Source organism: Dendroctonus ponderosae, unplaced genomic scaffold (assembly GCF_020466585.1).
Source record: "Dendroctonus ponderosae isolate FM_Combo_2020 unplaced genomic scaffold, Dpon_F_20191213v2 Dpon_F_20191213_1, whole genome shotgun sequence".
Classification (NCBI taxonomy): domain Eukaryota; kingdom Metazoa; phylum Arthropoda; class Insecta; order Coleoptera; family Curculionidae; genus Dendroctonus; species Dendroctonus ponderosae.
Genome location: NW_026017110.1, coordinates 31,339,403 through 31,365,488, shown reverse-complemented (window position 1 = coordinate 31,365,488; position 26,086 = coordinate 31,339,403). Strand labels below are relative to the sequence as shown.

Below are 26,086 nucleotides of genomic sequence, written 5' to 3'. Positions count from 1 at the left end.
AAAAATGTTTTAAAACTAGTGATGGGGACCAAATGTTGGGGTGGCACTTTTCTGAGACTGTTCGTGGGACCAAAATGTACTGGCCTCACTTGGATGAATAATTAGGAATGCCAGACACGAATATTTGGTGGAAATTTCTACTTCTCGAAGGACCAATGAATGTGTGTAGGGTGAGGGAAACAGGGTATTCCCCACGCTTTCTGCTCGGCTGTGTTGGGTGGTCAGTTCAAACTTTCAAATATTGAAAAGGGTAGCCGAGCACAGTTGTGTATTTGCTTAATAGTCAATGGTGTTGTCTCAATAGACAATGGAGTATATCTAGGACTGCATTATGTTAAATGAACTACTTGGAAACAAAACAATCACCAATTGCATCAAGACTTTCCACACTTGCCATGCAATTCTCGCAGGTACCGCTTAGCGGGGTGTCTTCCTTCCCGCGAATCGGTAACAAGTGCCCCGAAATGCTTGAAAAAAGGCAAAACTTGACACAAATTTCCGAGAAAGGCAAAACTTCCAATAAATGTTTGCAATAAGCAAAATAGGCAAAAAAAAGCAATTTGCCTTTAATCCGAGCTTCAGTAATAACCTTTGTAAGTCATCTTCACTTTCTGCAACGAGAGCGGCATCGTCAGCATAACACACTATTTTGATTTCTGCATCCCCATTTTGTACCCCTTTAGCCTTAACCGAACAATTTTTCCATTAATAAATTGAAAATGTAAGAGTCAGGGAGTCTCCCTGACGAATACCGCTACCCGCTGATATTGGTTCTGTGAGGTCGCCTTCTATTTGTGCTCGTATTTTGATGTTTGTATATATGTTCTCTATAGTTTTAATGAGATTGTGTGGTATTTGCCTGTTGTAAACGAGATGCAGGACGGCTCTCAGCTGGATACGGCCCAATGCTCTAGTTAGATCAGGAAAATATATAAACTCTGGCTTGTTGTATTAAATCGACTTCTCGACTATTTGTCTTAATACGAACACGGCGTCTGTGCAAGATCTTCCCGATCTGAATCCTTGTTGTTCGTCGGCCAACGATGTAAGATTGTTAATTAATTTTGTTCGTAATTAGTTTAGCTGTTAGTTTTAGAGCAGTGCTTAAAAGGTTTATTCCTCTATAATTTGATGGTATTCTCTTGTCCCCTTTTTTGAACATAAGCACTGTAATGCTGGGTCGCCATTCATCTGGCACTTTGTGTTGATACAGATATAATTTTATGTATTAACGTTGTTAATTATTCTGTTAGTCTTTCCCATCGTATTTGAGCAATTCATTTTGTCTGTCATTTTGCCTGGCGCTTTTTCTATTTCTTAGTTTCTGTAATGCGCTTTCTACGTTGGATGTATTGATCGTGGCATCTTCGTTAATAGTTATTTCTGGTGTGGTAAGCTCGTCTGCCGTGTTTGTCGTTTTATACAAATCGGTTAAATATCTGATCCACTCTTCCTTTTTTATGTGGGTTGGTTCTAACAGTTCATTGATCTCCTTTCTGTGCAGTCTTATGAATCGCCATATCTACTTTTGAAGCCCGTAGAAATCACCTTCCAAACGTTTGGAGAACATTTCCAAGTGATCGTTATGATTTTTCTCATTAATTATTTAGTTTTTTTCCTAACTTGCTTATATTGATTATATGGTGCTGACGTTCGTATAGTACAATATTTTAGGTAGACTTTTCTTTTTGCTTTGCACTGTTCCTTGACTTCTGGGCGGAACCAGGGTGTCTTATGGTTGATTACTTGGTGCACTTTTACGGTTCGATCTCCAAGTGCCTCCCTTGCTGAATTCTTGATTCTTCCCCAAGCTGGATTGATGTCGTTAGTATTTAAAATAGGAGTTTCTCTGATTTTTTGTTGTAATCTGTTTTTGTAGCACTTTATCGTAGTGTCGCATAGCAGCTCAATATTGAGTTTCTGTGTTGATATCACCGGTCTTGGTTGTTTTGGTATTCATATTTTCAATTTAATTCTTCCGAGTAAAAGGTTATGATCCCTTCCTATATTTGCCTAATTGAGAGTTCTGATTTTCGACTCATTCTACGGCTAAATTATTATTTAAACTTGACCTCAGGTATCGATTAAATAATTAAAAAACTTGGCCACACTATAGAGTTCAATGTTCTCCTTCGAACACCCGGGCAACATTCCACTACCCTTGTATCCTTCTTCAAAGCAAATGCGCCATTTAATTGATTGAATATTTCGTTTATTTCAGTTGAGCTCCAACCGCCTTATTGAGTATTAGAGCAGCATCGGTTGTGTGTCGATGCTTTTTACCCGACTTTCTAGTGTACCGCGCGGCAAATTCAACTTAAAAATATTAATAATACATGGTCGCTTTTATGTATGGAAACGGGGAGACTATTTCCTAAACTTAGAGAGCTAGAACAAAATTATTAATACAAAAATTTTAAAGTTATTTCGAGTCTATTTACATAAAGACAAAATTCGTAATACGGTCAGACAAAAAGCTACGGCAAAGCGACGTTATTTTTTCTTAAATGGAAAACACTTGATTGATGATTTGATTCTAAGTATCTTAGTTTAAGAAAGAGTTCACAGTTTCCATACACAAAAGGGACCTTGTAGAGTGAATTTCCGAGAGTAATTATTAACTGTGCACTATAGAACTTGTCTTATTTAGAATTTTAATGAAAATGTAATTATTGCTTTTACTATTGAAGATCCTGTTTCAATATGCATGTGAACGAAAGGTAAAATAAAAAGTATGCAGGCGATTACCAGATCCAATAATAGAAAATCCGGCGAAGGGGAAACGAAATTTAATTTCGAAACGTCTAGTAATTTTTGTTTGGCAGGTTTAGGAAGTATGGTTGCTTTCAATAGATTGATTCACGAAACAACTGTATGCGTTTTCTGGGTAAAGAAAAACGCTTGGTGATTTCGGCGCTCCTAACCCTTCAAACTTGTAGGATTGGAGACGTTTAAGACCGTTTGTCGGGTTAATTTTTTGTTTCGTTGAGAAAGAAGGTTTAATGGAGACATTCATTTTCTAAATGGTTCGTTTTATGGATGCAACAAAAATTGCTTTATACCTTTTGCCTATTTGCGTTTCGTTGACTGTAAAATTTGAACGAAAATGGGGGTAGCCGTTCCAGAACACCTGCAGATTCACATTCTACATCGAATATCTATCGTTACCTGCAGAAATTAACTTTCACGTTCTTATTCGCTCTGTGAGATATTCCCCGATATCTCACTTGCCAACTTGCACTTCTTTCAATAAACTTCTTATTGCTTGTTGTTTAATGCAATTAAACGATTTAAATCTCACTGTACTGAGGTCCATTTGTTTTGCTTTTCAGTGTGACGGTTTACCGGGCTTTGAAGACTGAATTTTAAGTTTTTATTGGCGAGCGACCGACGTCCATCCTACTGATGTTCAAAACTTCAACGCTTTTTGATATTTTTTTCGTAGTCACATTCTGCTATATTCGGAAATGTATTTTCCGTTAGACAATCGCATTATCATTGTCGTTAATAGTATTATGCTCATGTGATTCCCCACGTAGACATCATTATTTGTCAATTGCAGCTAAGAAACCTTAACTTCACTCGAGTAAAATAGGCATGGGTAACTCAGTTAATTTTCAGAAGTTAGCACAGTATTACCTACACAGTTGGCACAGGTGTGCCTACCCAACGCATCGGCACAGAAACTCCCCGGTGTAGTTCCGTTGCAATCCATTTGGTAAAATGTTGCACCTGAAAAAGTGGTGACTTTTTTGTATAGTTTTAAAATTCCAGTCCCAGGTCTCGTAACCCTTTAATCCTTCCTTGGGTTAAATGCTACGCATAATTAATAGTGCAGCACAGTAAGTCACGATAAACTATAACGAAAAACTCAGAAACTAAAAATACGCTACAAGTTTAGAGTTGTGTGTTCAGTAAAGAAGAGCGCGCTCTCAATGGCCTAAAAATTCCGAATTTTACTCATTGGTAAGAAAATTTTGCTTTGTATTTGAAAAAACTGTTGCGGGTCACATTTTGCATCGCGTTTTTCGAAAAAAACTTCTCAGAAACGAAAAATACTCGCTCAGTAATCAAATGTGGTCTAAATTTCTTCAAACCTTCAAACATTCAGTCAAATCACATGCAATCCTGAATTCTGTGCGCTTTGTAATTGTTGATTTTAAAATGAACGCTTTTATCCAACTACATACTATTCAACAAAAAAATTAAGTACAGCCAGTATAAACTTGAAAAATTGACATTCTCTAGGAGACGTTTTTTAATGAAATTTTTGCGTAAACTTGCATCTTGGAACCACTTTTGTAAATGCCTGATATTCAACGGTTCTTTGGAGACAAGCTTCGTGCAGCTGAGCTTGATATCAAAATACAAAGTCGCCCAAAATATTCACAAAGTTTAAAAATTAACTACAAAAGAACCAATAGCTGAATGGGTACTAAATCCACCCTACGAGTCAGCTGATGAATATGGGCTAAAGAAAGAAGATGTGTTTAATACAGCAGGAAATGTGGCCAAAGCCAAACCTATTTGAAATCAGCAAAGCAAAGAGAGAGAAATATAATAAATCTATAAACCAGTTGTTTGCTCGTTCAGTTGCTCGTCGGAAAACTAAACTCAATTCAACTTAAAAAATTTATAGATTAGGGATCATTCTACCAGCTTTGTGCTAGCTGGCGCGCCATCCTCCATTTTCTACAAAAAGAATTTTCGACCGATTTCATCCACTATCGGTAGCAAACTAAATATCCATACACCATTTAAAAAAAAAATAAAAATCATTTGCCGCGAAATGTTCGCTCTTTAGATGATTCATTGCGCAGCTCTTGCTTGGCAGTGCGATTTCAGTTTGCTTATTGCTGATGTTTTTGTAAAATATGACTGTTTGCATTGAAATATTTTCAAACGCAAATTTCAAGTTCTAACTTAACAAAATTCAACAACAACTAAATTTAATTTAATCCTAAATTTAGAGTTTTTTATAGTTGTCAGGATTTTATTCAGATGCAGTGATTAATGCACAACGCCAAAACTGAAATTAACAAGCCGAATTAATTTAGTATTTCTAAAAATACTGACTAAACAAAAAATCCAAAGAAATCACTTAAAAATTATATTGTTGCTCAATTTTCGAGCGATGGTAGAAACCAATGAAATTTCAACTAATTAAAAATGTCCTTTAAAAATTCTGATTTCAAGAATTAGTCCGCCACAAGCGCAAATTGAGTTGCAAAAGCGCATCTCAACACAGTGTTACCCAGGCCTAGAGTAAAACACTATCGAAAATTGTGAACGCAATATCATTGAAGCTCGCAATAATATGAAAAACATTATTAGTAAGCCAATAGCCAGTATAAAATAAACGTTATTCAAATATTCAATCACCGGATTTCCGCTTTAGAGGTGCGTACTATTACTATAGGGTGCAAAAGATCAATTTAGATTTAAAAGGCATCTAGTAATTGCATAAGTTATGTTGTGTTATTCTTCGGAATTTTTTGGAGGATTTTGCAGTGAATTTTCTGTGGGGCACCTGACGATTTTCAGATGCTTCTTTTATCCCACCCTCTATAAACAACCATTAGGAATCGACCTATTTGTTTGAATGATATTAACTGGCGCAGTACCTCTGCCAAAAAGGTGTAATAGCAAACAATGATTAGAAATTGTGTTAACTCCCATAACAACAACGGAGGCCAAACGATATTTTTCAACCTTTGAACGATTAGAAACGTTTCTCAGAATATTAACCGAAATATGGAATTTTAATGACAACAATGTTTCCAAATTTGCAAACAGAAAACACTCCTTTGAAAGTTTTTACTAAAGCTAATTTCACCATACGCCATAATCGAACGAGGACTCAAACCGGCAGATTATAAATGCTATAGATCTACCAAAATACGCTTCCGGACAAATACTCAACCTGAACAACATCCTAGGTTAGTGCCTTTTTTAGGGCCGAAAAAGCCTTAAAAAATAAGTATTAGCTAGTACAAATTTCACATGGCGCGAATATAGGTACCAGTGGTTTTACAACTAAGCCCAAAAATATAAATCACTCTCTTCCTAAACAGCAAATTTAGGGGCAAAACGTACATCCCTACTAATGCGTCATCCCTGTTCTATATAATATTTGATACAATATCCGGCTTTAAAACTTTATTTAGTTGGTCCAGCCATAAAGATAATGGTTTGCGAGGCATAAAAGTAATTTATGGACAAGTCGTTATATATTTTTTTACGTTTATTTCGTGAAAATATTTGTAGTTTAGGCATCACAATAGACACGATATCAGCCTTCCCTATCGGTAAGGCGCTTTTGTTTTCCGGCCACTTTTGCCCCCGGTGTTAAAAACCATTAAAATGGGGAAGGACAAAGCCGTATATTTGTATCACACTGATTAAAGGTTTTTTATGTGCAGCTAACGTGCTGTTAATTATTTATCTCTTTACTGCTGTCGTGTATGTTTTATTCACTTCAACCCTAACAAAATGGCACTTTGCCCTTTAATCCGGTGCTTTATGTCGTCGCTGGAATATAAAAAAGGCCACCATTTGCACAGAGCAATAAGCTGGCATTAACAAGTTCAAATGCTTTGAGACCTAAACCGAAATAACTGGGGAGTAATTGATACAGCGACAAAGAAATGCATCAGTGCTTTCAATTTCCATTTAAAAAGTCAGTTTTTTATCGGGGATAATACAGAGAATATACAGTAGAACTCCCCTTTATTGATAATATTCAGTCCTCCTATGTAAAATGTAGTCTAACAGCTGAATAGAGCTAGTAAGCAAGTATAAGTATATGCAAACTATAAGCACAGCTTAAGCAACTAATGCTTTGGCATGGCCAATGGAAAACTTGAACGGCCTTTTAAAGGTTCTTGGGGATCAAACTAAACTTTGAGAAACCAGTAAATTACGGATATTATAAGAGGTGTTGGAAGGGTTTTCCTTCCATTTCCACACACAGATCTATGCGTCTTCTTAAGTTTGATAGTAAAATAGTAAAATAAAACGTATCTTGTGCGAATTTTGGTCCTTAAGGTTGTGAAGATCTTTCTTCGCAGGTCATTAATATCGGTGGGTACAGATTGAAAAGGAAATGAACCAAACTAGGCTAAATGTCTATGCATGAACAGAAAATAATTCTGAGCTGGTTGTTAGCTGTCGGGATACCGCTCAATTCGAATATCAATTTCTATCATATCTCGTTCTTCTTCATTTGAATAAGGCATTCTGGCAAAAAATTACTAAAATGTCGAAACTGTAGGTGACGCTAAACTAAATTAAGTCAAACTGTCAAAAATCTGTTGATAAAACAAAAGAGTGGGTCTCATTCCAAAGGACTCTTTGCAAAAACGGGATTTTAAGGGACACCTGAACATATGATACATCATGGTAATCAGAAAAAAGCTGAATTAAAGCATGTAAAAATCAAATATGGCTCATAAGAGCTCATAAGCTGATGATGGTTGTCAAGAATTCATAAGTCGCATTTTAAATACAACATCGCCACATTGTAGGAGAGAAAAAGTTGCAATGATGAAGTATTATTTATTTTAAATTTCCGCGTCAAATAAGCTAAGGAGAAAATGAAAAGTTTTATTTCGAATTGCGACTTTTACCGGATATCTCCGAAATTTAAGTGCATTTTTTTAAATTTCAACGAACATTTTGTTAAGCTCTACGCTGCGCAACTTTGCCCCAATTTAACCAATCTCATATTTAGTATGTTTACCGAGATCCCCATGGTTGAGCTCCAAAAACGGACAACCTGTATAAGAAGATTGCATTGCTGAATAGTGCTATAATAATGTCCATCCTTAAAACGTCTTACGAAAATATGTAGATAATGGATTTCGCTTAATTTTTCATATAAATTAATTCACATTCATCATGATCCGTTGACTGAAAGACAACATATAGCAAACATAGCATTCATCATGGTTTCAAGAGACGTATAACAGTTAATTTTCAAAATCATAGCTCTATTCTAACAGTGCCAACTGGCGTACTCAGGCAAATGAAATAGCACAAACATCAAGTTGAACAGAACTGCAAATGAAGAAGTGCAATGGCATTGTAAAGTAACAATTTTTATGGAAACAAAAAGACTGTATCTAAAAATCTCGTATTTTGGTCAAAAGAAAAAACCTTTCTTGATAAGCAAAAGTATCATTTTTTCCATTTAAACTCTAACTACTGTGACAACTCACATAAGTTGCCAAGTTAATTATTCACATCTACTTTCATATGGTGTAAAAGCTCGTTCACACGGGATGTCGGGACGTGAATTCCATAACAATCTAATTGTTTGTACAGTTGGAGGCCACATTGTCACGACCTTAGTGTCACATATCGAATTGGTTTGATATACACCATCCACAGACGGGATGTCCAACTGTCACTGTAGATTTGGGAGTTCCTAACAAACCAGGGCGCATCTATGGCCATCCGAAGAAATTTGCTTTCTGTGGCCTGAAGTCTATTCAGGTGACACTCGGCTGCAAATCCCCACGCAGTGGAGGCATACGCCAGTGTCGGCCTGATTATAGTCTTGATAAGGAATAGCTTGTTCCTAATACTCATCTGGCTTCTTCAATTGAGGAGTGGGTGCAACTTGGCAGTTGTTGCCTTAACCTTGTCGATGGCTGTTTTTATGTGCTTCTTCCAGGTCAGCTGCTTATCTAAAACAACACCCAAATATTTAGCATCTCCCATTCGATGTTTTGTCCCTCTATCGTGATGTTGCCATCGACACTGTCCTGCTTCCTGCCAATAAGTATGGCCTGACTCTTCTCTGCATTTATCTTCAGCTTCCACTTGATGAACCACTGATGTAGTTCGTCAATTGCAAGCTGTAGCTGTTGCCTGATGCAGTCCTTGCGCCATGAGGATGTCAGAAGAGCAGTATCATCTGCAAAGAGTGCCAGGGTCGTATTTGCAGGTCTTGGGATGTCGCTTGTGTATATGTTGTATAGCAGGGGGAGAGAACTACTCCTTGCGGTACTCCTCCCTCAGTGCTTCTAGTTTCTGACCGGTGACCTCCAACTTTGACGCTGAAGCTCCTTCTGCAAATATAACTGTCTATTAGCCGGCACAGTTTCTTGTTGATACCTGTTTTCATCATCTTGTAGCCGAGACCGTCTCTTCACACTCTGTGAAACGCTCTTTCGACATCCAGTGTGAGTATTCCAGTCGTTCGTTAGCCGTTTTAGTGATTACCCGCTTTTGTTGGTTGCGGCCCTGAACACTTCGATGCCTTCTGCAGTGAAGTCACCGTTTAGCTGTCTCCAGCTTGTTTTTCCCTGAGTGTTAATGGGTGGTGGGATTTTTGCCACCTTTTCAGGAACTGGGGAGTCAGTCTCCATCCCCGTTAGCCCTAGAATTATTGTTTCCCTGTCCTCGTTATTATCTCTGTGCCTGTGCTGTGTTCTGCTCTCCTGAACAGGAAGAGCGCTGGACGGAACCTGCACTCCGCGTTCCGCTACCTTCCGGGACTTTCGGTGGCTCCTTATCAGCTTCACTAAAACTGGCAGGTTTCCCCGTCTTTGCCGGTGCTGGGAGGTCGAGGCTACTTGCCAGCATCCTGCCAGCTGCCTTAGGTTAGCCTCTAGCCTGCGGATGTCTTTCCGCAGCTCCTCATTTTCCTACTACAACTTTTTTAAGGACGTTTTTATACAATTTTTGGATACTTACGGAAACCCAAACAACAGTTCCAAAGGAATTACCTCTATTGTTAATCATTATGTGTAATCAAATATGTAATGTTTATATGTCCATCTATCACACCACTATTAAGCGTGTTTTAATGGATTTAAATTTCAAAAGGGTTAGCCGAGCCAACAAATGAAAACTACTATTAATTTTTTTCTTGCTTTAAATTTACATTGGTTGAACTAAATTTGGGACTGAAATTTCCGCTCAAATCCTCATTCTCAACAGATGAAGTGATTACGCAAAATCCATTCGTCTGGGAACGGACACGGACTGAAACTGGACAAAAGAATAGGCAGCGCATTTTTTTGTTAAATCAATTCAAGCTGATGTCATTGACCACTCGCTATTATTCGAAAACATGATGATTCCTCATGTCATGTTATTAGACAGTTAACAAAATGAAATTGTTAAAATTTTATAAAATCTCTCTTACAAGATATAAAGTGTGTAGCCGTTACTGTGAAAATTTCCAAGATGTCAAAAAAATATTTTACAAAATATGGTGTTTTTCACAACAGATCTTTTATACTTTTTGTGTTGTGTCGTATGAAAGTTCTTAACATTCAGACACTTTTCCACCAAGTATAGTATTTCAGATTTAAAATCCAAACGAAGTAAAACAGCAAACTATTCCAGATTAAAAAAACTAAACTTAGGTGAGGTTTAATGAAACCTATATTTGAATAGCTATGAAGTTTCTAGGAGCGACACAAAAAACTTAGCAATCGTACTGATCGTACTCTATTCCATTAGCTCTATGATCTGCAACGATGTTGTCTCTACATCTCATACGCGGTCTCCCCAAAGATCTTCGCCCTTCCGGGTTCTGTTCCCAGACCATTTTGATCACTCGAGACCCTGGCTGACGATCTGACGTCATGACATGTCCCACGCATTTCAGCCGCCCGGCCTTAATTACTCTGATAATGTCTGGTTCCTCATAGACTTCAGTCAGTTCGTTCTTGTTGTTCTTGGACGGACCTGCTCAGTTCTTGGGTGTTTGCATGGTCCAAAGATTTTACGCAGAACTTTTTGTTCGAAAACACTTCAGCTTGCGCTCGTTTTCCTTAGTTCGAGTCTCACTCCCGTATATGGCCACTGGTTGTGGTCTGGATGGATATGGACTGTTCTATATATTTTAATTTTTGATCTTCGGAAAAGATATGCATGTTCTCTCTTAAAGAAATGTACACGATACAACCGTATTAGTCATTACAAATTAAAAAGTTCACTATCACAAGTAAGTCAGGCTCTGAAGAATACACCCAATACCCGAAGAAGATAAAGTATATCTTATTGAATGCCCTGCCAATCAATAATAATGATAAATAATATTAATAGTAACATTTATTTTCAATATAGTGAGAAATACGCAATTAAAATTAAACTAAATCGCTAATTTATTTAGAATTAGTCAAGTTTTTTCAATAAACCATCGGTCCTGGCTTATTTTTTTTTTAATTAAATCTAATTCACGAGTCAAGACACATAAGAATTTCTAACCTCATACTAAATAGGACACTTACGGCACTAAAGATCATAGCGAAGAAGATTTTGTGAGTATAGTAAAACGCCCCAAAAATATCAGAGAACCTGATATTGCCAATAAAAAAGCTATATTTTAAACACCAAAAATTTGGTGTTGTAAATGGCTGCAGAATTTCAGCTAGCGGCTTTGAGTAACTACCAGCTAGGCAAGGATTTGAATTTGTCAATATAAAAAATCCCCAAACACAAATTTTTGTGGTGGAAGTAAAACTGGTCCGCGACCAATTAAAAATAAACGAAAATTTTATTTACACTTTCACACCTTGCGCCTCGGAAACTTAACTTTCGCAAACACAAATTTACTAAAAACGCAATATTCTTGCATAAGCAATATGTCTGGGAATTTTGTCACATTAATTAAAGACCGACCATCCTAAATATAACCAATATAACCATGTCGAATATTTTTTATTATGCCTGTAATTGGAATTTAAATTAACTCATTTCAAGTCGGTTTTAATTGAAGCGCCTGAAATTATTCTCTAATTACTCGTGTTGAAGTTGGGAAAGTACAACCGATAAATCATAATTTCACAGCCACAATTCACGTGTCATTACAAACCGGGTAATGGCAGTGATTAATGTCTTTTAATGGATATTTGTCGTTGATTAATAAATTATCGTTTATGGGAAATAGATAATGATGACATCAAATTACTGCAGATTCGATGCATAACAAATGAGATACGGTAATAACTTAATGGTGCAGTTTAAAAAGCTATATGGATAGTCGGCATTCGCCCACAAATATTTTGACAAAATGTTATTTTCATATTTTTATAGCTATTATGCAAACATATTTTTTATGCGAATGAATCTAAAAGTATAATTTTTCGATCGAACGCGATGATCATAAAGAAGCACTTTTCTTTACTGTTCATTTTTTTTTTACTTTTACGCACGGACTTTTACGCACATGTGCTCAAAAGTGAATGGAACAAATTGAACCTGTCACTGTCACTATATTTTTTAAAGTATGTTCATAAAAAAGTATCCGATATGCTTTTTTATTGAATTACGTAGCTTCATTAACAATTGTTGATTATAATTTAAAGTTTACTTACAATTTGTAAATTATGACTTAGTTACAAGCTCAGTTTCAAAGTTATTCTAATGGTCTATTTTTCTGCGCTCGCTGATGTTGCCACAAACAAAACACGTTTTTTTAAATAGCTCAAATTTCATGCAAAATATGCAACTTATACAAACACCATACCGTGAAAGGAGCACTTAATTTTCAACACTTATTTTTTCACTGGTTTATGCTTACAAAAGTACGCTTTTGAAAAAATACTAACGTCAAAACGTGACAAGTTCAAAAGTGGCATTGACATCAAATTTTAGACATGAAGTTGACGTCTTTTATTTTTGGCAATTCTTATTCATTATAATTCATGATTCGTTTATGTCTTTCATTCGAATAAAAAATGTTGTTCGAAACGAGGGCGAAAATCCGTTTTTCGAACTCCTGACGAATTGACACCGTCGACTGCTTCTCGGCTGTCAAACGCCGTCCTCTTTCAAAAAACGACACTTTTCGCCCTTGTCTAGAAAACTAGATACTGTTGTGATCTCGGAATGTATGCAGCATCTTTGTAGTTAAAACCGCCTTTTTTAATAACCGTCTTAAAGTATCTCTTCAAAACTGCAAATTTGCATGTTAAAAATATACTCGTCATTACGAAAAATTAAATATATTTGCGAGACTTTTGATTTCTGGGGCTCCGTGTGTAGTACAGTTCCATTCTTCTCTTCTTCTTCCTATCGTAATAAGTCCATGGCTGGATTCCTTTAATTGTGCCTCATTCGTCCTGTGATCCTGACGTCCATGCATCTTCCATCCTTATTCCATACTCATCTTCTTTGCCTTATCCATCTCACTATATCTCGTGTATTGCTTCTTAGTCGTATTTCAGTGCTTGGTATTTGGTCTCTCATCGCGTTATGTTCCTCAGCACTCTCCTCTCTCTCTTGTTCCAAGTATGGCCCTTGTACTTGTGATTTCAATTCAGGCTTCTGACGCGTATTTTATCATATTGGGCAAACGCAGGTTATGTATATTCGCACCTTGGCCGTCTTGTTCATTCATATTTGTTGTTCCAGATTACGTCTCATACCTTCTGATACTCTTGACGCGTTGGTTGCTTGGTGTCTCACCTCCCTTACGCGATCTGAATTTGCGGTTACTTGTACTTCTAGATTTTTAAATGTCATAGATTGCTCGTTTTTTGACTGTTTACTGCTAATCTACAAGGGATTGGTTATTTGATTATGACTAGTGGTTTGGTCTTCTGGATCTAGTTTTCTATATTATATTGAGTGGAGTCAGGTAGAACACATGTAGCCTTTCCTGTGGGTCGGTCTTGCTTCCTTCTATTATAGCGTCGTCATCAGCGTCGCATAATATCTTTACCTCCCATTTGTTCATCCTAAAATCTCGGCCGAATGTCTTTACGTAGTTTGTTGTCAGACCCATAATCATGTTAAACAGCAGGAGCCTTAGTGAGTCTCCCCCTGTCTAATTCCGTTTGATATTGGAAGGTCTTCGGCTCGGTTGTTATGGACTAATATTTGTGTCGTTACGTTAGTACTTAGGTCTACGATTATGTCCACTAATTCTCTGGGTATGTGATTATCTTCAAGTTTTTTTTCCCGTCATTGTTTGAGTTGCGCGGACGCTTATGCTAGGTCAATGAAACACATGAAAACTGGTTTATTATGCTATATTGATTTTTCCATCGGCTGTTTTATCACGAAAGTAGAAAAGCTTTGTTATTCTTCCCTTATTTCCATATATCTTATCGGAGTGGATACAATGATCCGGGTAAATACTTTCATGATACTGCTCGATAGTGTTATTCCTCTAAATTTTTGAAGATTGGGATAGTTATGCTTGTTTCGCATTTTCCTGGGACAGGTGTCCTATCGAGGATTTTCTGGTAGAGGATTGCTAATTATGCGCTTAGTTCACGGCCGCCATATTTGAGCAGTCCATTCTGTATCTCATCCAGTTCTGGTGCTTTTCTGCTTTTAATCGTTTTGATGTTTTCTATGGGGGTGGGTTAATTTCAGTACCTCCTCTTTCTGGAGGTGATTGTGATTTACCTCACCTCACTTATTTAGTTCATAAAATTCCACCCAGGTGTCTGCTAATCGCTTGTAACTGAGCGCAGCGCATTCTTTGATTTCCTCTTTTTTGTTTTCTTCGACTCAGTAGGTCCCATTTCTTTTTTGGTATCCCTATAGGTCTTTTTCAATTTCTGTGGTGAAGTTAGCCCAGTACCGAGTTTTTAGTTCTCTAATTCTGGCGCACTACTCTGCTTCAGACTGTTTTATAATGAGCACATTCTTGCACCGGTTTATTGTTTAAGTACTGCATGCAGGGCCGGATTAACCTGTGGTTCTCTGTGGTTGGACCCGGTACTACGATCCCTGCAGAGGCCCTTATCTAATAAAAGTGTAATGGTGGTGCAATTGAACTTCCCATTTTTACCGAGGCCCCGACATCGTGAGGCCCGCCCCCTTGCGTTTTATTTCTTTCCAGGATGTGTCAATGCTATCCTGTGTTCTTATGCTGATCCAATGATATTCAAACTTTCAAAAATTGATTTAGAAACCAAACGCTGTTGGTTATCTCCCCCAGTTGTCGAAATCGTTAACAAAAGCTAGAGTTGAGCAACAAATCACTACCTGTGATTTTTTTCGCAGCGATTAATAAATCGCAATCGCAATCTGTGACTAACGTAAAAATAAACTGTGATCTAAAACGTGATTGACCCAAACATGATATTCAAGAGCGACTTTTTTTTGGACGATTTTTTGGGGCATTTTTTTTCTGCATTGGATGATACTTTTGCAAAATGCAGTTTATGCAAACCAAAATTATGTCACAAAACAAGTACGTCGAATTTGAAACGAAACATGGAATTCAACATTCGACAATTCGACATCGAAATCATTTTTTGTAACTATTTTCACTCAAATAAAGTTTTTTTTTCAGATCAAAAATTAAAATCAAATATTGCTTGTTCACAAAGAGTTAAATGATACATACGCTATTCGACCTGTGTAAAACAATCGTTTTTTGTTCTAATTTAATTTTTTTTTAATGTTTTTAGAACTTTTAGAGTACTTAGGTTTAGAAAATGTGTAGCGAGTTGCTAGTTGTAGAGGCTGTTATTTTTTAGTGTCCCTAAAATCATTTGTACTTTAGGTATGAAATATTATTTGTTGTGTACCTAAATAAGGTTATTTAATTTAAAAATATGAATTAAACATATTTTAAAATTGTTTCTGCAAGTGACGCACAATTGCCTATCACCTTATGACACTGCTATATCACGAAAATGGCAATCACAAGTGAAATCACATTCACAGGTTAAATTCACAGTTAAAAAATCACATTCACAGTTATAACAGTGATTTTAAAATCACGCTTTAGCTCATCTCTAACAAATGCATTTTCACTCGGTTACAACAATTATAACGTTAATTTATCTCTAAACAAATAACATGAGAATACTTTCTAGGTGTTCGTATGTTGGATGGAGTAGTCAACGATGCAGTAGAAGCTAAAGCTTTAGGGTTGAATCCGGAGCACATCGACATTTATAGTGCGTCTTGGGGGCCCGAAGATGATGGAAAGACAGTTGATGGACCGGGACCACTTGCCAGACGAGCATTTATTTACGGTAACAATGTCACTAATAAAAAGTTTGAACAAATTATTACTGTGTGTATGTTTAATAGGAGTGACCAGCGGGCGGAAAGGAAAAGGTTCCATTTTTGTATGGGCATCTGGCAATGGAGGAAGGCACATTGATTCGTGCAACTGCGACGGATATACAAATAGCATATTCACTTTGAGTATATCAAGTGCGACTCAAGGAGGGTGAGTATTTTTAAGAAATCTTACCTCTTCCGCTCTCTCATTATAAGGGTTATGAAACCGAACAAGAGGGCAAATTTATCATGTCCTTTCTTATGCCCTTGAATATAAGTGAGTATAAGTATAGTATATATATAGTATAAGTTAGTAAGTTTCAATATGAAAATATTCTTAGTTATAGTTACCGTCAAATATACTTGAAACTGTAATAGTAAAGTATCAAGGGTGCTTCTCAAAATGTGACAATTTTGTCCGAAACGCCATAATGCGTTGGGAAATATGCTTGCTTGCGAATTATTGTAAACATGTTACATGTTAACATATGTTGCTTCATATTCGCACAATTTATGAGCATTTGCAGTCTTTCCTTTTCTTCCGTTTAGGAAATATGCTTAATTTCAATAGTCAACCTCAGATCGTCTTATTTTGAGCCAAAGAATGTTCAAGTACTTTTTTGATCATGCGCTTACGGGACACCTTGTATATTACAATTTGAAAGCCTGCAATGGCTACATCTCTATACAGGGTGTCCCACCGGAAAAATCCGCTATCGATATCTGGCAAACTGTAATTAGAAGAAATTTGAAAATTGGGCAGTGTGCCGATGTCAGTGGGGGCACGCAGCCTAAAATATTTTCAAGATGGCAACACTTCCGGTTATACCAGAAGTGCGAATCAACTTGCATTTTTTAAATGGAACGTCCTATAGATTATTACATTTTTTAATTCTACTCCAAATTCTAAATATATTGCATATACAATATCCTGTAGCCAAGTCTAACCGTTTTTGATATATTTGAAATTCTATGTAAAAAATGACAGTTGCAGTAACTCGAATAATTGCTCATTTTTCCTACTTAATTGTCATTTCTGTGGACGTGTCACAAACGTTTAAATAATCATGGTTTGTATAATTAAAGCGCCCTGGCATGATTATTAATTATTTTTTAAACGTAACTGACAGCTGTCAGCATTTCTTTGGCATTTGATTGCATTGAAAATTGCCACTTTCGTATAATAGCCATATAAAAACCTTAAATTGGGAATATTTCGAAAATTAAACACTTTTGGAATAGACATTGTTACACAATCTTACACTTATTTTTAATACTGAATATGACAAAATTATCAAAAATGGAGGTTTCCATTTGAAGAAATTGATTTTTTGCGGTTTTCTCAACTATATTTTGAAACTTATTTTTTGTTAAACTTAAACACTTTGTATTAATAGTTTTCAAATTTTTTTCGAAATTCCATTAAAGTAAATTATTTTCAACAATAAAAGCGGCACAAATTAAGCATTGTAAATTCCTTTATAGGAAAAATTAATAATTATTCGAGTGGCAGCAACTGTCATTTTTTACATAGAATTCCAAATATATCAAAAACGGTTAGACTTGGCTACAGGACATTGTATATGAAATATATTTAGAATTTGTAGTAGAATTCAAAAATGTAATAATATATAGGGTGTTCTATTTAAAATAAGCAAGTTGATACCTACTTCCGGCGTTGCTTTCCGTTTTCTACTTTTGTGGTCTTCACCCAAGTTTTGGAAAATTATCTTAATTTTTATCTCTCTAACTATTCCACTGATGCTGGATGTTGCTTCTAACATGATTTAAGGCCCACCAACAATCTATAATAAAACAAACTATGTTCTACGTATCTTCACCATTTAGTTTTTATATGTTATCTTTTATATTCTATATTCAATTATCTTGGACAAACTCCATTGCATAACAAACTATAATAAAAATCTAAACTCATTTTTTTTAATTTACTTTAACTAATATTGATATCTGAACATATTTTTTGTTACAACACTTTCAAAAATTATTAATACTTTTAACGCTTCATCAGATTCAAGCCTTGGTACCTTGAAGAATGTTCCTCAACTCTGGCCACCACATACAGTTCAGGCACGCCAGGTCACGACAAAAGCGTTGCTACAGTCGATATGGATGCCAGGTTACGTCCTGACCACATTTGCACCGTAGAACATACTGGAACATCAGCTTCAGCACCTTTAGCAGCAGGTACAGCGACTCGGTCGAATAATATCCAACGGTGTATAAAATGTTTACATTTTCCTAGGTATATGCGCTTTAGCTCTTGAGGCTAACCCTACTCTTACTTGGCGAGATATGCAGTACTTGGTGGTTCTCACTTCGAGATCTACACCGTTGGAAAAAGAGAACGGCTGGATAACGAATGGAGTGAAGAGGAAAATATCTCACAAGTTTGGATATGGGTTAATGGACGCTGCAGCTATGGTAAATCTAGCAGAACTATGGACAACTGTACCTCCTCAACATATATGTAAGAGCCAAGAGCTTCTGGAGGACAAAGAAATTCCTTTCGATTATCGTAAGTTGATCTAAATATTAAATTTACACAAACAGTTTCTCAAATTGTTTTTCAATTTACAGGCGCTAGTCTAGACTTTTATATGGATGTCAATGCTTGCGCTAATACCCTTAATGAAGTGCGTTTTCTGGAACACGTGCAGTGCAAAATATCTTTAAGATTCTTCCCGAGAGGAAACCTTCGGATTATTCTTACATCCCCAATGGGTACCAGTTCTACAATACTGTTCGAAAGACCACGAGATGTGATAAGCTCGAACTTTGACGATTGGCCATTCCTTTCTGTGCACTTCTGGGGCGAAAAAGCCGAAGGAAGATGGCACTTACAAATCATCAATGCTGGAGTGAGACACGTTTCGCAAATTGGGGTCCTGAAAAAATGGCAACTGATATTCTATGGTATGTCCTATTTTTTAAGATTATAAACCCTCAAGGTTGGTATATTATAAATACTGTACATTAAGCGAATACTTCTGGAGGTGAACATACCATACCAACATGATGGTGGGCGTATCATTGTCAATATGGATCTTGGGAAGGGTACTAAACGCTTCGTACTCTTGTGATTTCCCCAACAATACCTACTTACTGTTTGTTTTGTTGGGGGTTGGGAGTCTTTAAGTTTATTTATGTCTGGAGTCAGAATCTTGAAGAGAAGATCTACCATGTTGCATATCGGAAGTCACAATCAATGTTACCTATATCGGCTATTGCTGAGATATTTCTCCAAAAAACCCGTCAATAGAGTATCTACTAGTCTATCTGAAGCACTGCATTTTGTTAGAGAATTAGCAAGTCAAAGACAATTTTCTACGACTGGTCTGGTGACTGATATCTAGATGGTCTCCTTAAACGTCCAGGGTACCAATTCTCGAGTTCAAGAGAACAAGAACGATCACGCCACTGATGTGACCACCCCCTTCCTCAGCCTTTCTATAGTTCTACACTAGACCGGATCATTCGATTGCATCGAAAACATACAACAATTTTTAACTTCAATATATTTTAACCTTCTTCAACAGATAGTGGACTAATCCTAACGCTACAGCACTTTCCATAAGACTGTGAAAAGCTGGTAGTTTTTGAAGTTGAGAAAAAATGCCACTAACAGGCAAATTTTCCTTTTTAGCACATTTGCAGTTTAACTGGTGTAATGTTTAATGTGTGCTTTTAAAAATTTTTCGAGTTAATCTAATTTAAGTATTTTTATCTAGTTCGTCTTAATCTTTGCCTATTTGCTTCCTCTCGTATGTTTGTTCCTTGATGATGATTTGTGTCCTTGTCACTTTCGTCTTCTTATTATAGAAGAATTGCAATTAAATTATGAAAAGGATGATAACGAACGGAAATTACAAATAAACTATGTAATTGCCAAGAAAACGCAACTTATCACGTTCACATCGTTAACTCAACACATGAAGTAAAATAACGCAAACTGGTTGCTTGTTTCAACTTGATAAGTTTGATTGACTACTTAAACCGTTCTTCAATCTTAATGTGGAGTTTGCTTGCACGCAAATGCTTGCTTCCAGTGTAAGCGTTCAGTAATTGCATATTTTATGAGTCAATTCTAAGTAGTAGCGTCTTCCACAGCATGTACTCATATGAGAGTTTGCAACTGTATTGAATATTTACTAGACCTTATATGTGTATGCACTCTTCATAAATAAATGGTCCGACAGCGGCGTTATTTTGAAAACACAGATATATCAATCCAATATTATAATCCTCGATCGTTATAATAACAGACATGTCGTCGGCATCAGAATAAAATATCAGGCAGTTATTTAAAATTATATTCTGATGCTCAATTAAATAATCAGACACTCGATCGAGACCCAACAATCTGGGTGGTTTTGTTATAATGAGGAGAGAGCCAATCCGTCATACCAAGTCGGTGGAAAAGCTAAAGAATTGCACATCTTTAAAATACCTCGGTTTTGGATGAAAACGATCAAGTTACCAGAGCGTAGGGAATGCTATTTAAAACGAAGAATTCTTTAGCAAAAAAAATATTTAGTACTAGCAATGTTATGCAAAAGCTTCTTTTTAGGGTAATTTTTCATGCAACAGATTCAATTGGGAAGAATTAGAATGTAGATGATTTGAAAATCACTGACAGCCTTAAAAGAGTTTAGTGCTGATTTGGGTCTTACCTTAAGCTTATCAAATTAATACGACAAAGGGTACTTTTCCAAACACAACAATCCGCCCGATTTTTTACATGAGAAAACTCCCGGAATTCATAGCGTATTGCTTATTCTTCTGAGAAAATTAAGTTATCGAAAAAAGTGGTCGCAAAGAGAAGCAATAAGCAATCAAGACCGTGTTAAGTTCGACAGAAACAAGCACCAGCTCCAGGCATTGAAAAATTTTGTGCAGATTTATTCTAAGCGCAAACATTTCGGCCTCGAGCCCGAAATTCCGTTTCAAGTAATAGTTTGGAGGAAGAGTTTTACAACTTTTTCTTTTCTCATTTCTCACCAGGAAACTTCCCCCAACCCCAAACATTTTAGTATATAATAAAAACTGATAAAATTATTGGGCTTTTAGGTCGTCGTGGGCAGAATTTATTCGCGACGTTTTGCAAGCACGATTCTCTTGCATCTTCAGAGTGGTGCCGCGTCGAGCAAACCTAATAAATAATCTCATCAGTTTCATTAGTTGATGTCTAAAAATGTTGTTAAAAAATTGATTGATTGTAGATTAATTTTTTGACTCGTTTCTTATGGTCTGTTGGTCAAACAAATGCCTGTGGTAGTTTAATTGTTTTCCAAAGCGAAAAACGCTGAATAAAATATGAAACAACCAGTATATGAAGAACCGGCGTTTAAGCTTCTCGATAGGCAAAAAAGCGACACGTGCGGATCAGAATGAAGGCACTTTTTTAGTTAGTTGTTAAAACGTTTATATAGTGTATTAGGAGAAAAACGAAAATTTTTCAAAATGTCGCAGGTATTGTAAAAGGACAATCTGACATTTTACCCCTCGTTGATATGTTTATGTTGGCGAAAGTTTTGCTCTTGCTGAAGTTCGCGGTGTTAAAGCTAACAGGTATATTTATATATAAATCGATAAAATGTTAGATTGGAGTTTTACTGGCTCTAGTTTTCAAAATTCAAACAGGACCTATTGATCAAAATGTAAGTGATTCAAAAAAAAAACAAGAAAGTCTCATGCTAGTAAAAACTAAATGACATCATTAAAAGTTAACAGTTAGAGAATATCAATGTTAGGCACAAAAATATGTACTAAGTAAAAAAAAACGTCATTTACAGATCGAGAAGGTATTTTTATGGAGATTCTGCAGTAGGATGGGTGCAAGTTACAAGTACATTAGCCTTCCTGTTTTTCAGACCTCCCTTTAACTTGAATTTAACATAGCTTCTTCCAGCTAGAATCAATAAACAATATTAAAGTTACATAAAAATATGTGTTAACATTCATATTGCATAACAAAAATAGTAGGTATTTAACGTAAATGCACGGCGAGAAAACGAGAATTTTTCTTCACAGATACTTATTGTTTCTTTTTCTCGTCTTGTATAGCAATTAACTATTTTTGAGGAGATTATTTACTACTAAAATTTAAAGTATTTATTTGTTATACAGTAGGCAAAATCAAATCTGTTTTTATACTTACATTAAAATGACCTTCACATACATGGGGAGCAGTCTTCTCAGAAATATCCTTATATAGCTTTAACCTTTAACCTTATTTATCTCGTGGTACACGAATAAATAGCTTATCTAGCGTTTTAAAAGTTGTACTAGTACACAGTGGCACTATACAGCATTTGTAATATTGGTTTTGTGTTACTTCCATTATTAATAAACCACAGCACGCATTCGAACAGTCAAATGAATAGCCTGCGGTCACAACTTTAATTGTTTATTGCAAATTAAATATTGCCATTTGAGGGCTGACATTTGGTATGCGTGACTTCTATAGATAGGCAAATATATTAAGAAAATCAAAAAAATTTTCAAGTTCCCCATTGGAATGGCCGGCGATTCTAAATGTGTTTAACTACCACTAATAAAGGCAGTTTCATTTTCTGACTTTGGGCGATTGGGTTGGGCAGTATGACCGTTCACTAACCGACCATTTTGAGAGTGGTCGAAGAGTGGTCGAATATTTAAATATTATTTGAACAATAATCTCCATAATTTAACAATAAGGCATGCACCGGCATATGGAGCCACGATTTGGGACTCTGTATTTGAAGTTCAAAAACTGCGCCATCAATAGATCTCAACAAATATCTTCTGATCTGGTGATCTGCTAACGACGTGGGCACTGAATGCAAGAACGATTTAGTGACAACTATCACATAAAATGCGATTCGTAGTATAAAATAACTATCATGTTTTACAAGAGTCTATATTTTGCGTTCGTCGTGCAAGGACGTATTTGGTTCGGCTGCAAAAGAATCTAAAGCGATAAGAATTTTACCACGCCCGGGCGTGTGTGTACGGTGCATTCCTTGACACGGTTGAAGACCAATACAATCAACAGAACATTATTGAAAAAGCAATAATGACGGAACATCTAACACCAACAACGATAGTGGAACAGCAACTAATGCAACAAAACCAACACCTCTTTGCAGAAAATGCTCAGAGATCTACAAACGAACAAGCCATATATAATGCATGGTTCCAGTCTAAAAATGAGAGAAAGAAACTTGAAGTAACTGTAAAACTGCTACAAAGCGAAATATATGCTCTTAAATTGCAAATAACTTAACCTAAGCCAAATATTAGCGACGGCACTGCTGCCATTATATAGGAAACAGATGAAGATGAACTTGCTTACGAACCAGAATGGATACGCGCAAAACCAAGCGCTAAAAGAAAAAAGCACGATACCGCTTCAACATCCAACCCCAAACCACAAAAACCCTCCAGCAATCAAGGTAAGATACCTAAAAACGCACAAACTGGACAAGAAAACGTTAGAAAGCCACCACCAATCATAATAGAAAATGTAACGAACTATCCACAAATGCGTGCTGCATTTACAAGTGCACAAATTCCGACAGAGAGTTATCAAAGCAAAATACTTAACAACAACAAAGCTAAAATTAATGTTACAAACCCAGAGACATATCGAGCAATTACTGCTCTCCTAAACAACAAAGGAGTCCAGTGGCACTCGTACGAACATAAACAAATAAGAGATATTAGAGTGATGATCAAAAACCTACACTACTCGATAGATCCTGTTGATATTGTCAAAGACTTAAATGAAAAAGGACTGAAAGCAAAGAATGCTACAAACAAACAAAAATGGCGCACAGCAGAACAGAAAAAGGAAAGGCAAACCAATCATATTCAAGAAGCAGTACCACTAAACATGTTGATTGTGTCATTTGATAATGAATCAGAAATCGATCAAATATATAGCATCAAAACTGTGCTGAACTCTGCAGTACAAATAGAACCACTGAGAAGAAATAAATTCATACCACAATGTAAACGTTGCCAACAATACGGACACACACACAACTTCTGCCACAAAACCCCCAGGTGCGTGAAGTGTGGAAAATCTCATTCTACACAACACAGGATTGCAATAAGCCACCAAACGCTGATCCAAAATGCGTACACTGCCGAGAGAATCATGCAGCAAATTATTGTGGATGTGAAGTCCACAAATAGATACTAAAATACAGAAATAAGTCTCACAAAAAAACAACACAGTCAGGGTCCGTCCGCCAAAGTGGAAGAGAAAACGCAAAAAGCACCAATTCACAGCCAAACACTCTCCCAGCCAGCCAAACAACCAGCAAATGGAAACTCTGCAGTCCCGAAACCATCATACAGTGACAAAACAAAAGGTAAACCACAAAACTCAATAGAATTAATGTTGCAGCAAATCATGCAGCGGTTAGATAAAATTAAATCCAACATCAATAATGTCTAATTTCCTACGAATTATGGAATGGAATGCAAATGGTTTGCTGCAGCAAAAGGACGAGCTGCAGGCAATTCTAAGTTCTGAAAATATTGATATTTGCTTGATTTCTGAAACACATTTCACAACAGAATCGCATATTAAATTCAAAAATTTCACAACATATCATACCATTCACCCCGCCATCACAGCTCGGGGAGGAAGTGCTATAATAATCAGAGATAATATAAAACATTATGAAGAAGAAAAGTGCTCGACCTGTGATATGCAAGTTACGACTGTAACATATGACAACAACACAAACACTTACTATAAGTGCAATATACTGCCCTCCGAGTTTCAATATATATGCAGACAAGTTCTTGGAACTGTTTGCGAAACTAAATGGACGATTTATAATTGGAGGCGACTTTAATGCGAAGCACACGCACTGGAGATCCAGACTTATTACGGCAAAAGGGCGTGAGTTATACCAAGCTGCTATGGACTTCGGATGTGTTTTCTTATCCAGTGGAAAACCCACATACTGGCCAAGCGACCCAAACAAAACCCCAGATCTGATTGACTTTTTTGTAGCCAAAAACATTTCAGAAAACTATATAAAAAATGATGAAAGATACGACTTGAACTCCGACCACTCCCCAATTCTATTAACGATCAGCGAACATATTATTACAAAAGGCCAGAGCACAGTTTTGACAAACAAATATACAGACTGGCAGTACTTCAATATTCACCTGGAGAGTAATATTAAACTAAATAGCCCCCTCAAGACGACTGAACAATTAGAGGATGCAGTGTACAATTTTACTACAGCCATACAAAAGGCCGCCTGGAACAGCACACCAATTATTAAAGCAAAATCTAAGGGACTCAACTTCCCGGAAGAAATTAGAGATATGATTGCTGTAAAACGAAAACTAAGAAGGCGCTGGCATCAAACACGGGCACCAACCGACAAAACAATCCTAAACAGATGCGCGCAACAACTAAGAAGAGAGATTGCAGCATTGAAAAATTCTTCAATCAACAACTATCTCAGCAATTTAACCGCAGATGATAGAACAGGATATTCCTTGTGGAAAGCAACAAAATGCCTAAAGCGCCCTGTAACACAAATGCCACCCATCCAAAAAATTGATAGACTATGGGCTCGCACTAACAACCATAAAGCAATGATCTTTGCGGAACACCTCGAGACTAGATTTTTGCCTAATACCGGGGTGGATAAACTGCCTAACTTAACTCCAAATTACCGCTTGGACCCAATTCCGCTAGTAACAACAAAATAAGTCAGCCAAGAAGTTAAAACGAACCTAAACCCGAACAAAGCACCCGGTTTTGATATGATCACAGGTACAATACTAAAGAAAATGCAACGAAAATCCTTGGTAAAATTGACTACATTAATCAACGCGTCAATCCGACTAGAATATGTACCGGTACAATGAAAAGTATCGGATGTAATTATGATTCCAAAACCTGGCAAAAATCCACATAAAGTAGAATCATATCGGCCAATCTCACTGCTACCAATCATGTGAAAATTATTTGAAAAGCTGATTCTGAAAAGGTTGCAAGTAATCATTGAAAAATACCACCTAATACCAACGCATCAGTTTGGGTTCCGTAGTCAAC

The 26,086-nt window shown here is 36.5% G+C and overlaps 1 protein-coding gene across 6 annotated transcripts in view; it reads left to right on the top strand.

Moving 5' to 3' along the window:
- The window catches only part of LOC109534691 (furin-like protease 2), a 904,557-nt gene that overhangs the window by 855,264 nt on the left and 23,207 nt on the right, over positions 1-26,086 (top strand). For all 6 annotated transcript variants that reach the window (XM_048670198.1, XM_048670177.1, XM_048670187.1 and 3 more), the window contains 5 exons: positions 15,801-15,962; positions 16,021-16,162; positions 18,023-18,198; positions 18,257-18,529; positions 18,592-18,927. In XM_048670198.1, the coding sequence (XP_048526155.1) occupies positions 15,801-15,962; positions 16,021-16,162; positions 18,023-18,198; positions 18,257-18,529; positions 18,592-18,927 (1,089 nt within the window). The remainder of the gene's footprint in view (positions 1-15,800; positions 15,963-16,020; positions 16,163-18,022; positions 18,199-18,256; positions 18,530-18,591; positions 18,928-26,086) is intronic.